The sequence below is a fragment of the Mandrillus leucophaeus genome, unplaced genomic scaffold, assembly GCF_000951045.1.
Source record: "Mandrillus leucophaeus isolate KB7577 unplaced genomic scaffold, Mleu.le_1.0 Scaffold124, whole genome shotgun sequence".
Classification (NCBI taxonomy): domain Eukaryota; kingdom Metazoa; phylum Chordata; class Mammalia; order Primates; family Cercopithecidae; genus Mandrillus; species Mandrillus leucophaeus.
Window position 1 is genome coordinate 1,579,397 of NW_012100765.1, and position 13,165 is coordinate 1,592,561.

At 42.5% G+C, this 13,165-nt stretch overlaps 1 protein-coding gene across 8 annotated transcripts in view; it reads right to left on the reverse strand.

Moving 5' to 3' along the window:
- Positions 1-13,165, reverse strand: part of NEDD4L (neural precursor cell expressed, developmentally down-regulated 4-like, E3 ubiquitin protein ligase) — a 385,794-nt gene that overhangs the window by 159,245 nt on the left and 213,384 nt on the right. For all 8 annotated transcript variants that reach the window (XM_011971708.1, XM_011971705.1, XM_011971704.1 and 5 more), the window contains 2 exons: positions 10,640-10,678; positions 7,554-7,607 (listed from right to left, as the gene is read on the reverse strand). Coding sequence is in view for 2 of the 8 variants with exons in the window: in XM_011971705.1 (XP_011827095.1) it covers positions 7,554-7,607; positions 10,640-10,678 (93 nt within the window). In the remaining 6 variants the exon portion in view is untranslated. The remainder of the gene's footprint in view (positions 1-7,553; positions 7,608-10,639; positions 10,679-13,165) is intronic.

The window sequence follows — 13,165 nt, forward strand, 5'->3', positions numbered from 1 at the left end:
CTGTATCAGCAAGACACTCAGATAGTCCCTGAAACTTTCCAAGTAACGGGTGTAATGTTATATACACAGTAGACCTTGAGTACTTCGTAACACCAATGAGATTAGAAAACTGGCTCCTCAAGCTTGTAAAATGCAGAGTTTCACAGTTATTATGCACAAAGTGGCATACAAAGGGGGCACAAATGCTGGTAAATGTTGGTCCGACTTCCTCAGAATAATGCAGTTTAAGAGGCTTGGAACCAAACCAAATAACCCAAAAGCTAATTTATAAGAAAATAACTAAGTTACTCACTAAATGACTGCTAATGACCGTCATAGACTGAACTGGTCAATTCCAACAATTCTGAAAATTTTTAACTGATTATAATTGATGACTATACGAATGAATTCTTGTCTACAGACAGCGACAGACCAGGTGGAAAACGTTATCATCACAAGGGTTTCCTCTGTATTTTTTCTAATAATTTAGTTGGTTAACATTTTTTGGAGTCATGTTACATTTTTGATTTAGTCGTGGCAGGATGTTTGGGAGTCACAGATAAAAGTACTCAACAACTTAATCTTGTAATAAGGTCTAAAGTATAGCTTATGAAATATGAGCACATTGTCAAATCAATCCCGAGCAGTATTTCCAAACCCAGGAAGACTTTCCATATCATTCCAACACCAAATTGCAAGATTCTAGCTAATTTTTCATGTAAACTTAATAATGTAATGTCCTTCAGACCAAAGCAGTGGATATTTGAAATGCCAAAAAAGCTTGGTGGCAGCCAGACTGTAGACGCCCAAGTGAATGTTTTCCTTCAAGATAAGAAAGGAGGTGGCAGCTGCTGCCTAAACTTAACACCCCTGTCCATCTGAAATGCATACAAAGTTGCTGAATGGAGCAGGCAGTTTTGTTATGTGACCAGTTTTGGTTTTGTTTTTTGAAGAAAAATCATTCTGCTTAAAGGAAAATCAGCTTACTAACCACGTACTAATTTATGTATGTGCACAAAAATACACACATATGAAAATGCAAACTACTGTTCACTAGTTGGAACTTACTCTCCAAGAAAAGCTCTTTATTCCAGAATTTATATTCTCCAAATGTGTAGAAACGTGTTTTTCACTACATAGTCCTTGCAAGTTAGAATAGCCCTTTTAAGCAAGGTACACATAAGTTTCAGTTTATTCAATTTGTTTTCTAATTACATTTGAAAGTTCAAACCAAATGAGTTTGAACTTTTTTGAGTTTAATTGTATGAATCCCTTTGTCCTCTATATCTGAACTGCAAAGTGATTTCAGTTTTTGATAATACAACTGAATAGTTATCAAACTTTAGGAAATATATTTTTGTCAATCTTCATATGTTAAGTGGTCCAAGTTCAGCATGGAATTGTGTTACCGAACAAAGCCTACAACTGTCATGATGGTAACTTGTTGGGGTGGGGGGTAAAGGCTACTATAATATCAAAACTCTGTCAAAATTTGTACCATTGTGTAATATATGGTATAGGTTCCGACCAAGGCAAAGCACTTAGCTGTTTCCCAACAGAAGAGTTTGAGATAATGAAAGAAAGGAGATACATGGAAAGAAAGAGATGAAGAAAAACAAATTTTCATTAAGCATCTGATTGTATCTTCAAAATGATGACAACCAATGATAGAGGAGTGACAAAGTTTACTTAAAAGACGAAACGTATTTCTGAACACAAAGCAATAAAAGACAATACAATTCTAGAGTAATACTCAGACACTCACTTTTCTAAATCACTATTCAAAAGTGAAATCCAAACAAAAAGTCCCCTAGACATTTACTAATCATATCCTCAAACTGGCAGTCACATGAAATTCAGGAGAAAAAAATATCCAATTCAAAATATAAGGAGCTTGTTCTTTAAGAGAAAGCACTCACTGGCTAGTGATTACTAGTAAAAGAAACCGAACTGATTAAACTTTTCATCCCACTCTACGAAAGCTGCAGAGTCATCATATGCCTGGTCGGATGGAGTGTGCAGCTGTCTCTCTGTACTCCATTTCACTGAAAGGGAGCGATCAGGAACAGAGAAACAGGAAGGCCAGAATCTGTTCTAAGGCGTCTATTTCCACAGCTGGAGACAGGGTACTTACTATTCTATATACAGCATCCCCGGCTTGGACACTCAAGTGGACAGTGTTAAATTGCACGGCATGCCATCTGACCATTAATGAGTCCCCATCAGTTTCCCCTAGCCTTGGGCCGTAACCCAGTTGTTTTAAAAACACATCTCTTAGTATCTTAGTAGTGTCACTTGTGGGACAGTAATGTCGCTATGCCACAAGTGACACTACTCTCGTTCAGTATTACTTAATGGGACAAAAAAATAAAAAACAACAAAAAAACCCAAAGCGAATTATATAACAACGACTGACCTGACCCCCTCAGCAAAAAGGCCATGACAAGTAATCATATTTCACCAAACTTTACATTCACCTACTTTAAGAGACGAAACTCAGGTCCTCTGCAATATCCTCACCTTTCCGAGAACTGATTGTTTTTAAAGTATTGTCGCAGGTTATATTTGCAAGCAGCTTTTTAAATGCATTTCCACCATCAACATGTTGGGGCACTGACTTGGTTTTTGGCAGATTAAAGTAATAAATCTTATTCAAAATTCTTCTATTCAGAAAAAGAAAAGCAGGGGGAAGGCATTCTGCTTGGATTTCCCAAACAGACAAAGTTGGTTGACTTTGAGGACCTACAGAAGACATTTGCAGAAATGGTGTTTTGCGCACCAAACTCTGGACCACAAATCATCGTGCCAGAACTCGGCCAAACATTCAGATCCGCTGGCCTGAAGCAGGGAAACTCCCGGGACAGAGGGTGAGGTTTATTTTGGTTACGCCGCAGAGTAAGCATCGAAGTTGAAATCAGTAAACACATGTAAACAAGCCGTGAACTTACCGTGGCGTCAGCTCCCGTGGAAACAGGGCTTTTGGCGCTTTTCTCCTCGGGATTCTGGGGAGCTTCTTCCGGCCCCCGGGTTACAAGAATTCTAAAATGCTGCTGCCCCGCGTTCTGATCCTGCCTGATCTTAAATGTGCACCCCTGGCCCTGCGGAGTCCTCTCTGCGGAGTTCGTCCTGCGGATTTCGGGAGCCATCCTGCCAGCCCGAGGCGGTGCCTCTGGGGCTCCCCGATCTTCCGTGGGGCTCCCTCTTTCGCTTCGGGGCTGCGTGGGGTACGAGGTGCTCCTCTCCAGCCGAATGCGGGGATACCTCACCAACCTGTCCCCCTTTGTGCCCGTGAAGCCAAAGTTGAGGTCACTGCCTGACCCCAGAGCGCCTTGCTGGGGCTGCTGCAACTGGAAGACAAAACACCGCTTCCCGGAGCTTCCAGAAGCATCTGGAACGTGCTGCAGGGACCAGCGCCTGGGCTCTGCCGCCGCTGGGCCGCCCTGGCCATCCGGGCCGAGGGGCAGCAGCCTCACCTGGCGCACGTCGGCGCTGGAGGCGCGGTGCTGGAAGCGCAGGCCCGGGGCAGCCTCCTCGGGGCAGTCCACGGGGCCAGGGCACCGCACGCGGCGGCGGCCGCACGTGCCGTTGACCTGGAGCCCCGGGTCCCGGGCTGCCCTCGGAGGGGAGTTCCCGGGGGTGTCCCTCGGCGAGGGCTCCCGGGAACCGCTCTGGGGCGAGGCCCTCGTGGTGGCGGTGGCGGTGGCGGAGGCCTGGTCCCCGGGGTCCGGCGTGGCGCACGGAGGCCCATCGTCGGCGCCCTCGGGCGGCCCGCACCCATCCGTGGCCCCGTCCGCGGCCTTGCGCTGCAGGGAGATCTGCACCGAGGAGCTGCACGTGGGGCGGGCGTCGATGCTGGTCAGGAGCTGCGGGATGAACATGGACGAGCTCCGCTTGAGCGCGCCCACGCCTCCCTGCAGGCCTCCGTCGCCATCCTCCCCTACATTCTGGGCGAAGGGGTGCGGGCTGCTCCTCCGTGGTAGGGTGTGGAATGCCATGAAGAAGTCGTCTTCTCTCTCCTGGTCTAGGATCTCTGATTCGGGGGCTGTGTTGCTGCGACCAGAGCCAAAATGAAACCGAAGCCGATGGGCCATGGTGACCAGGGGGGCCAGGAGGGCGAGGGCGAGCGGCAACAACAGGCCCGGCACTGCCAGAAGTCACAAACCAAAGACACAAACTCCAAGAAAAAGTGTCCCATCTGCCAAACTGTTAGCACTGCGGCACCAGGAGCGACAGATAGCAGAAATAACCCAAGTGGCAAGCGGCATTCCAGGCATGATTGGATAAGAGCAAAAAGCTCTCATCCACACTGTGACAGAGGGTAGGGTGGCCAGAACCACATGACCGCGCTCTCCCCCTCCAATGCCAGCTTCTGGACTTAGAGGAGTTTTCCCCCACTCGCTCTTTTTTTTTTTAAACGGCAAGAGCCTGAAACAGCACCTTCCCAGCTGCTGCTTTTCCATCAGAAAGGAGTGGCCCCAGCAGGGCGCTCTCACAGCTGACTAAGGCAGCAAACACACTGCAAGCCACGCTGCTATAAATCTAAACCACATCACATTCACAGGGCATTTCTTTCCCAATGGAGCACAGCACTGGGACTCCGTCTAACCTGTGCAGGGACCTGGCATGTTTAACAGCACACACGGTATTTCCCCACCTCCCACCACACATGGAATAACAACAAGTAAAATATGGCTTGACCACCGGGTAAACCCCTTCCCAAGCATTGGATACCATGTTTCTGTTATTTATGACATCACTACACTACCAGGATGGAATGCAAACTAATAAAACAGTACTATAAATACGATTACACACCCCACAGAGTTAGTGTCCGTTTAATGCTAAATAATTAGACCAGGATCTACAAGTAACAAAATAGCTAAAGGGAGGGGAGGGAGCGCGACGTGCTACACACCCAGTTGGCCTCCTGCTATCACAGCATTTTTCATTTAAAAGGTGTATACGTGTGTGTAGCTCACACATGACTGGCAGACACCAAAGTACCAGAGAAAAGGAACCCAGCTGGAGAAAACATCGTCTCCCATATGCCAGGTAGGAAAGAAAACATCAACGAAAAAACAAACAACAACAACAACAACAAACAAAAGGAAAATTGAAGAAGGGAGTGCATGTGGATTTTTTTTCTTGTGGTAATAATTTAACTTAAATACCACACAGAAGAAATGCTGCCTAGAGCTGACTGCTTTCCAGTACGAAGTCAGCAATATTACCACAGTTGGGACACAAATATGGAATCTTGCCATGTTTGCAAAGGACCAAAAAAGACTTAAGAAATGGAAGGAAAGGTGCACAGTCGAAAAACTGTCCTCAGATTTGTAGTTAGCTTGGAAATATGCTGTATTTTAAACTCACTATTTTCTATGATCCAGAAACACCAATTAGTTAACAAAGAGGTTTATTTAGAGGGGGTGAAAAAATAGGAGGGGAAAATACCAAGCTGCAAGAGTGACAAAAAGTTTATTTTAAAATCTGCAAAGCATGACTTTGTCAATAGCTCTAGCATCCAGGGTGTGGTGGATTAACCCTGTGTTTACATACATCCAAATCTGTTTTCTAAAAGCATGTGTTTTAAATGCCAAAAATGACCTCTAGAGAGAAATGGAAGCTAGTCTGTGTAATGCTAGAACTTCCAAGTACTACCATAGCCACATATTGTCTCCGCTGGCTTAATAGCCAACAAAGAAAAACAAAACAGCAACACCAGCATTCTTTGCATAGTAGCCACACTGCAGATGGCCTGGGGCAAAACTAGGCATCAATATTATAAAACACAATTTTTCAGATACAGCTTGTATTCATACAAGATTTCTTAAAAGTTTTGGTTTGGAAGCATAATTTCAGACCCAGGGCAAGATCACCTCAACTACAGTCATTATTTCAGATACGGAAATGGGAAACAATTTTTTAACAGTAAATTTCTCTTAATAGAAGAAAATAATGAACTAAAACACATCAAACAAGCAGCCGTTTTTCCTCAAATTTGACCCCTTCCTCATGTTAAAGAAGAGATATTATACTCAATAATTGGAGAATAAGGATTAGTCTACAGACACACCCGTGTCTCCAGGAACGTACTGCTGTACTACTCAATACTGCCTAACTCACTTGGTCCTCACTGGATGAGAGATGGAGAGACAAGAACTGCATCCTCAGCAGAATCTCTCATTCAATCTCACAAGAAAGTACTTTTATGCACACAACAAAAGTGGTTTAGTTACACTGTAGGATTGTTCATCACCCAACATCCCTTACTTTAATGGAAAATATACTAGGATGGTAGGCCAGAATCTGTTTTCTCTTTTGGAGAATAATACCAATCAAACCACCACTGGGCTGGGACTTAGGAGGCCAGCAGGTCAGCCCCTGGCACCTCCACTGACTGATGTGTTAAGAACAGGAGTTAAATGAGTTATTGTATGAGGCTCCTCCAGTTCAAATATTCTGTTAACATCCAGCTATTAAAAAATCTGGAGTTTCAGCTGAATTCTGCAGAAAGGATTCTTAAGAACACCTTTGAACCAGTCAACATACCATACAAGTTTCAGGGAGGGTAAATCTGAGAATGAATGACTGCACTGAATTACAGCGTCACTTCTGAAGGTACCTTAGGGACTTAACATGGTAGTGCTCATTTTCATAGTTGGAACACCTGGTTCACAGCTACTTGATGTACACATTTTAGTTAAGAAAGCAAAATGTGCTTCATAAAGTCCATTTCTAAAATGAAATCTGGCCAGGCACGGTGGCTCATGCCTGTAGTCCTAGTTATCCTGGAGGCCTGTTTGAGCCCAAGGGTTTGAGGTTACAGTGAACTATGACTGCACCATGGCACTCCAACCTGGGTGACAGAGGGAGACCCTTTCTCTAAAAAAAATAAAAAATAAAAACAAAATGAAATCATAATTATATCAGTTATTTATGTATCGATCTTCATAAACATATTATATATATATCAATCTATATATAAAATGTTACTTTATATCTGTTATATGCCTCAGGCATATCTTTGGTTCTGTAAAGGTACGTTCTAAGGTTCTCTCTTGAGAAAGCAACCACTTTTAAAATACAGCTTGACTTTACCTGCTAAATGTAGATGCACTTTTTGCTATACACGATTAATTAGATTGTTATTTTTCCAGAGAGAATTACCATAGATTTGCTACTGAATGCATCCCAATATTGGGGTCTGGCTTTCATTTAAAAACTGAGTAAAGTTTGTTTACATTCTTGATGGCCTCTTTAGAGATCTGCCTACCGTTCTGTACTCCCAACATTAGAGCATGAGCATACGGGCTGATACTATCACCAGTGACTTTCGTTAACATTAACTGCAATAAAAATACACACACGCACACAAATACATTTTGTATCCTAGCAACACAGAAGTATTTGTTAGGATTTTGAACGTCAAACTAGTAGTGGGACAAAAACAGTCTTCTTTTTGGGCACATATACTGTCGTAAGTGCAACATAAACAAAAGTTTTAAAGATGCTGCTCTGAAAATCCAGTTAATACAAAATGAAGCAAAATTCAAATACAGGCATCCACTTACCAGTCTATTTTCGTCAAATACTTCAAATAGGAGTCTGTGATTAGATGGGTTTACCTATAAGGAACATAAATAGTGTTTTTTAAATGAGCAGGAATCATTCGAATAGCGATGTAAGGAACAGAAAGAATAAAATACTGCTTTACAATGAGCCCAGCTCAATTGTATAATGTGAACAATTATCCTATTGTTCTGGAAATTCTATGTGTACTAAATCAAATTTCCTATTACTGATTTCTATATTATACTGCCCCGAATTTAGGCATAGCAAAGAAGAAAAGACTCTTAGCTGTTTTTCTAAAATAAGAAAGGATAGTTGTAAATAGCTTTGAAGAGTTCCTAACCTCTATACAAGGCATTCTCATGACTGTAGATCAAAAAATGTCTATTCCTGAGGATATTTCTTAGGCCTGATAGCAGTAATAGTAATGATAAAAATAATGAAGAAGATTGTAATAGCTTACAAGTGTGTGTGTGTGTCTGTGTAGAGAGACAGAGAGACAGACAGACAGACAGACAGACAGAGACAGGGTCTTGTTTTGTTGCCCAGGCTGGTCTGCAGTGGCATGATCATGGCTCACTGCAGCCTCAACCTTCCAGGCTCAATTGATCCTTCTGCTTCACTCTCCTGAGTAGCCTGGACTACCATGCCTGGCTAATTTTTGTATTTTTTTGTAGAGATGAGGTTTCACCATGTTCCCCAGGCTGGTTTTGAACTCCTGGGCTCAAGCTATTTGCATGCCTTGGCCTCTCAAAGTGCTGGGATTACAGGCATGAGCCACTGTGCCCAGCCTGTGTGCTTATTTCTTAGGCACTGTCTTGTTACTGAATATCAACAATCTATGATCTCCTTTAATCTTCACAGCAATCCTATGGTATATAACTATCACGCAATTTTATAAATGAGGAGCCGAGACCCTGAGGTTCAGTGAAGTAACTTGCCCATGAGCCCACAGCTAATGTGTAGGGCAACCAGGACCTGCACTAGGTCTGTCCTGCCTGTCTCCAGAGCCTAGGCTGTGAACCATGAGACAGGCCTGGAACTGTGGGGCACTGTCAGAGGTACTGGGCTTTCAATATCTTTTTGCTTCCTTTTCTTTACCAAAACCTCACCAAAATGGCCCATATCATCTTCCAAACTCAGGTATCATTTACTAAGCACCAACCATGTGTGTGACATAGAGCTACATGTTCTCATTTACATAATTGCATGCAAATCCTGGAAACAACCCTTCCAAGTAAGCATTCTCTCTCCTATGTAAGAGATAAAGGATCCCAGGGAGACTGAGAGTCCTCAGGTGGCCTTTCCAGGGTCACTAAGGCTCTAAATGGTAAAGCCAGAGAGGTGACCTAGGCCCTCGCTGCTTCATGGTGGAGAACCCATGAAATAACACTTGACCATACAGGCACAGGTAGCTCAACTTGTGCTTCTGGTCCTGTGGTCTGCCTGCAGCCTAGCGACAGAACAAGTAGACGGAGGTTGCTCTCTGTTTAGAAGCTCTATGAAGGGTCGCACTGCTCACTAATGCGACCACAGGCTACAGGCAGGAGCTAGCACATGGTAGGCACCCAATAAAGATTTATAAAATGAATAAATATAAAGATGTTAAGAACCTGTAATCCCAGCACTTTGGGAGGCCGAGGCGGGTGGATCACGAGGTCAGGAGATCGAGACCATCCTGGCCAACGTGGTGAAACCTTGTCTCTACTAAAAATACAAAAATTAGCCGGGCGTGGTGGTACATGCCTATAGTCCCAGCTACTCAGGAGAGGCTGAGGCAGGAGAATCACTTGAACCCAGGAGGCAGAAGTTGCAGTGAGCTGAGATCGCGCCACTGCACTCCAGCCTGGTGACAAAGTGAGACTCCATCTCAAAAAACAAAACAAAACAAACAAAAAAAACCTTAAGAAAAACTAACAAAAATAAAACTTAAATGTGCCTACTGCCAAGATTAGTTGAAAAAAGTATGGGATGTACTAACATTTATGTAATTGTGGCCAGTGTTCCACTGAAAGGAGTCTAAACACTTTAGAGGTTCACAAGTGGAAAGCTGTATTTGAGAGTTAACTAAAGGCCAAGAGCATCTATCAGCCCCTATTAGCTTTTTTTTCAGTCCTCCACAGGGTAATTTCAAATACATCTGGTAGAGGCTGTACATAGGATTTCACCAAGTATGAAAATACCCGTGCCATATTTCAGCTCTGAACATAATAGAAAGCAGATGCTGTATGTAGTAGTCTAAGTTTGGAGCACAAAAAATACTACTGCGATTGAGAGGAAGAAATCAGGACCAATTATAATGGACCTCATGGCAATATTGGCCTTTGGAAATCTGCACTAATCAGAAGACCTGGATTATTTCTGGAGGCAAGCAGTTTTTAATATCACCACTATACAATTAAGATACCTTCGTTTTGAAGAGAAAGCCCTTTCTTTCAATTAAATAGCTGAGCAGTCTAATATTTCCAGAATTTCAGTAGTAAAACACAGCAACCACAAATGCTTAATAAGCAGAAATCTCTGCTAATTCACATATTTCAGTCATTTTGACATATACCTATTCTAAATATTAAATATAAAAGGTTGAGGAAATCTTACCTAATTCCACCGTATTTAGATTCCAGAAGTAATTTTATAGTATACACATATATATGCACTCAATATTTCAATTACCAAAATTTTCCTAACTAGAACATAATTGGTAAGTTTTATGTTTCTTTTTAATCATGTTGCCTCTAGTGTTTTACTCTAAAATATTTCATAACCCATCTCAAAGAATTAAACCGTTCCCATAAATGACATTTTATCTTGTTTCTTAAAGAGAGGTTTGAGTTCAAAAGATGAAACATGGTGTTTGGATAATTTTCTTTTGACATCTCCAAAACACTCCTCAATGAAACAAGTCCAGATTATGTGACCACTACTTCTAGTCTTTCAAATTTTGGGACACATTAGGAGGCTACCTATTTTTCCATCCTAAAAGGAATTTCTCATTAAAAATTTAAGAGCTTTTCCTCGAGATGAACTGACTGTGATAGTCAACCTGGACGTATCAATAACAATTATTACCAAACAACGAAAAACTTACCCTGAAATAAAATTCTTCATTCCATTTTGGGTTCAGCGTCTGGAAAAGAAATTATCTTGTAGTATCTTTTAGGCTTTCAAACATTAGCAGTTACTAGTATAATACAGTCTACATATTTGCTTAAACATTTTTTTGATTAAAGAAAGCTAAGAGAAGCATTTAGTCAATTATTTGAGACTAGCCTATAAACCAAACTGGAGGGGAAGGGAATGTATTTATGAAACAGATGCTTCATAGATATGAAACCTTAAACTGCTATCACCAGAAGGAAAAACATCAGAGGCCTGGAAAGAGTCATTGTGAAAATATAAAAAATTCCTTCAAGAAATTAGCATTGATATGATTATTCTACCAAGAAGGAAATGAACTTTGTTGACTTCCCTCTACCTGCTACAAATCTGTTTTGCAGAGTCATGAAGCAGGTGGGGGAAAGTTGAACATGTTCATTGTTTATATAAATATTGAAATCTTAACATTTTATAGAGAGCAATACTGAGGATCAGATTTTATAACAAGAAAAAAAAGACCAAATATAAACCAAAAGTGAATTATTTTTTTTTCTCTAAAAATAACCAGGTTAAAAACTACTTGTCTTCAGTCTTCCTCTTCATTCATCCATCTGTTCATCTTTCTATCAGTCTCCTTAAATATACATCTCACAAGGAGATGGCAAGGATACCTTTGTCCTCAGCACGGAAGAAAGGACTGCCAGATATCCCCCAAAACTAAGAAGACGCACGTTCTAGGAAGGAAGACTGTACATGTGTGTTTGTGCATCTGCACATGCATAAGCCTCTTAAACACAGCTCTTAACAATTGTATGTAAAAATCGGAGACTGAAAAATCATCACTTCACCAACAGCGACGGATATTTTTAGTCAAAATGATACTTATCTTCATCAATCTATTTCCTTTAATAGATCAGTTCAGGGAGATGAAAAAAAATCAATAGATTGCAACATAAAAATAGGAAACACAGAGCTCACACAACACTGAACCGGCTTTTTAAAAAATTCAGCACTTTCCCCACCCACAACTCCACAGTGAATTCAATCCTAAATAATGGGGTTCATGCTTTTCTCCTGTGTGAATGAAGCCAAGGATGGTAATGAGCGAGGGGAGGGGAGTGGAGCAGCAGGCCTGGCCTGCCTCAGGCTGCAGTCCCGGAGGGTAGCTTCCTGGAAATGCACATGGGAAATGACAGGCGAGGAAAGCAACAAGACAGGAGAGCACAAAACGAACGAAGAACCAACCAGTCACAACACCACAAGGAGAGGAGGATGACGAATGCAGCAAAGGCATACGAACCAGGAGGTGGGCAGCAGGAGAAGCAGAGCAAACCCAGCTACGGGGCTACACCCTCGACCGTGGAAAGGGAGGGAGAAGGAGGACCTCCCTTTCTAAGGAAATACATTGCAATAGCCCCAATCACCACCGGCTTTGGTCCTGGCTCCGTATCCAGCAGGCAATCAAGTTTCCCAGCTGCCTTCCTGGTGAGCCTTCTAGACAGCCCCCACTCGCCTAGAAACTGAACCAGCAACAACGCCTAACACAGGGAACAATGGCCTCCGTCCCTCACAGGCATCCTCCCTGCTAATCAAAATACTGGCTCCTGTTTGCAAAACAGATTTTTAATGCCAGTCCCAATGCCAAGTGGAGGACACACTGCAGTTATGGTTCCTTACACAAAAGGACCTGGCCGCCTGCATGGCAGCAAGACAGTTACAATTTTTTTGAAGCACTCATGCCGTCCAGAAAATGTTCAGCAAACTGTTAGACTACCTGAGCACCTGCCTCTAAAGGTGGTAAGGAAAAAAATCATAGTAACCCATGAATAATACTAAAGCACAGATGAAAGGGGTTTGTTTTGTTTTATTGGGTTTTTTTTTTTTTTTTGAGACAGGGTCTCATTCTGTCGCCCAGTCTGGAGAGCAGTGGCATGATTATGGCTCACTGCAATCTCAACCTCCCAGGCTCAATTGATCTGCCAGCCTCGGCCTCCAAAAGTGCTAGAATTAGAGCCACCAGCCACCACACCCAGCCAAGTATTTTAAATAGAGAACATGCATCTTCAATAAAGCCTCCAAATATAGGGTAAAAATATTTACATATATATACTACATATGTCTATGAATACATGCAGATAGGCAAATTAAGACGTACTTATCAGCCAGGCACGATGGCTCACATCTGTATTCCCAGCACTTGGGAGGCTATGGCGGGCGGATCACCTGGGGTCAGGAGTTCCAGACCAGCCTGGCCAACATGGCAAAACCCCGCCTCTACTAAAAATACAAAAATTAGCCGGGCATAGTGGTGCACACTTATAATCCCAGCTACTCAGGAAGCTGAGGCAGGAGAATCACTTGAACGTGGGAGGCAAAGGTTGCGGTGAGCCGAGATTGTGCCACTGCACTTCAGCCTGGGTGACAGAGTGACACTCCCTCTCAAAATAAATAAAAAATAACTAAAAGACATACCTATGGAAACAAATTTTTAATGAAATCATGTACATAAAAATTAGGA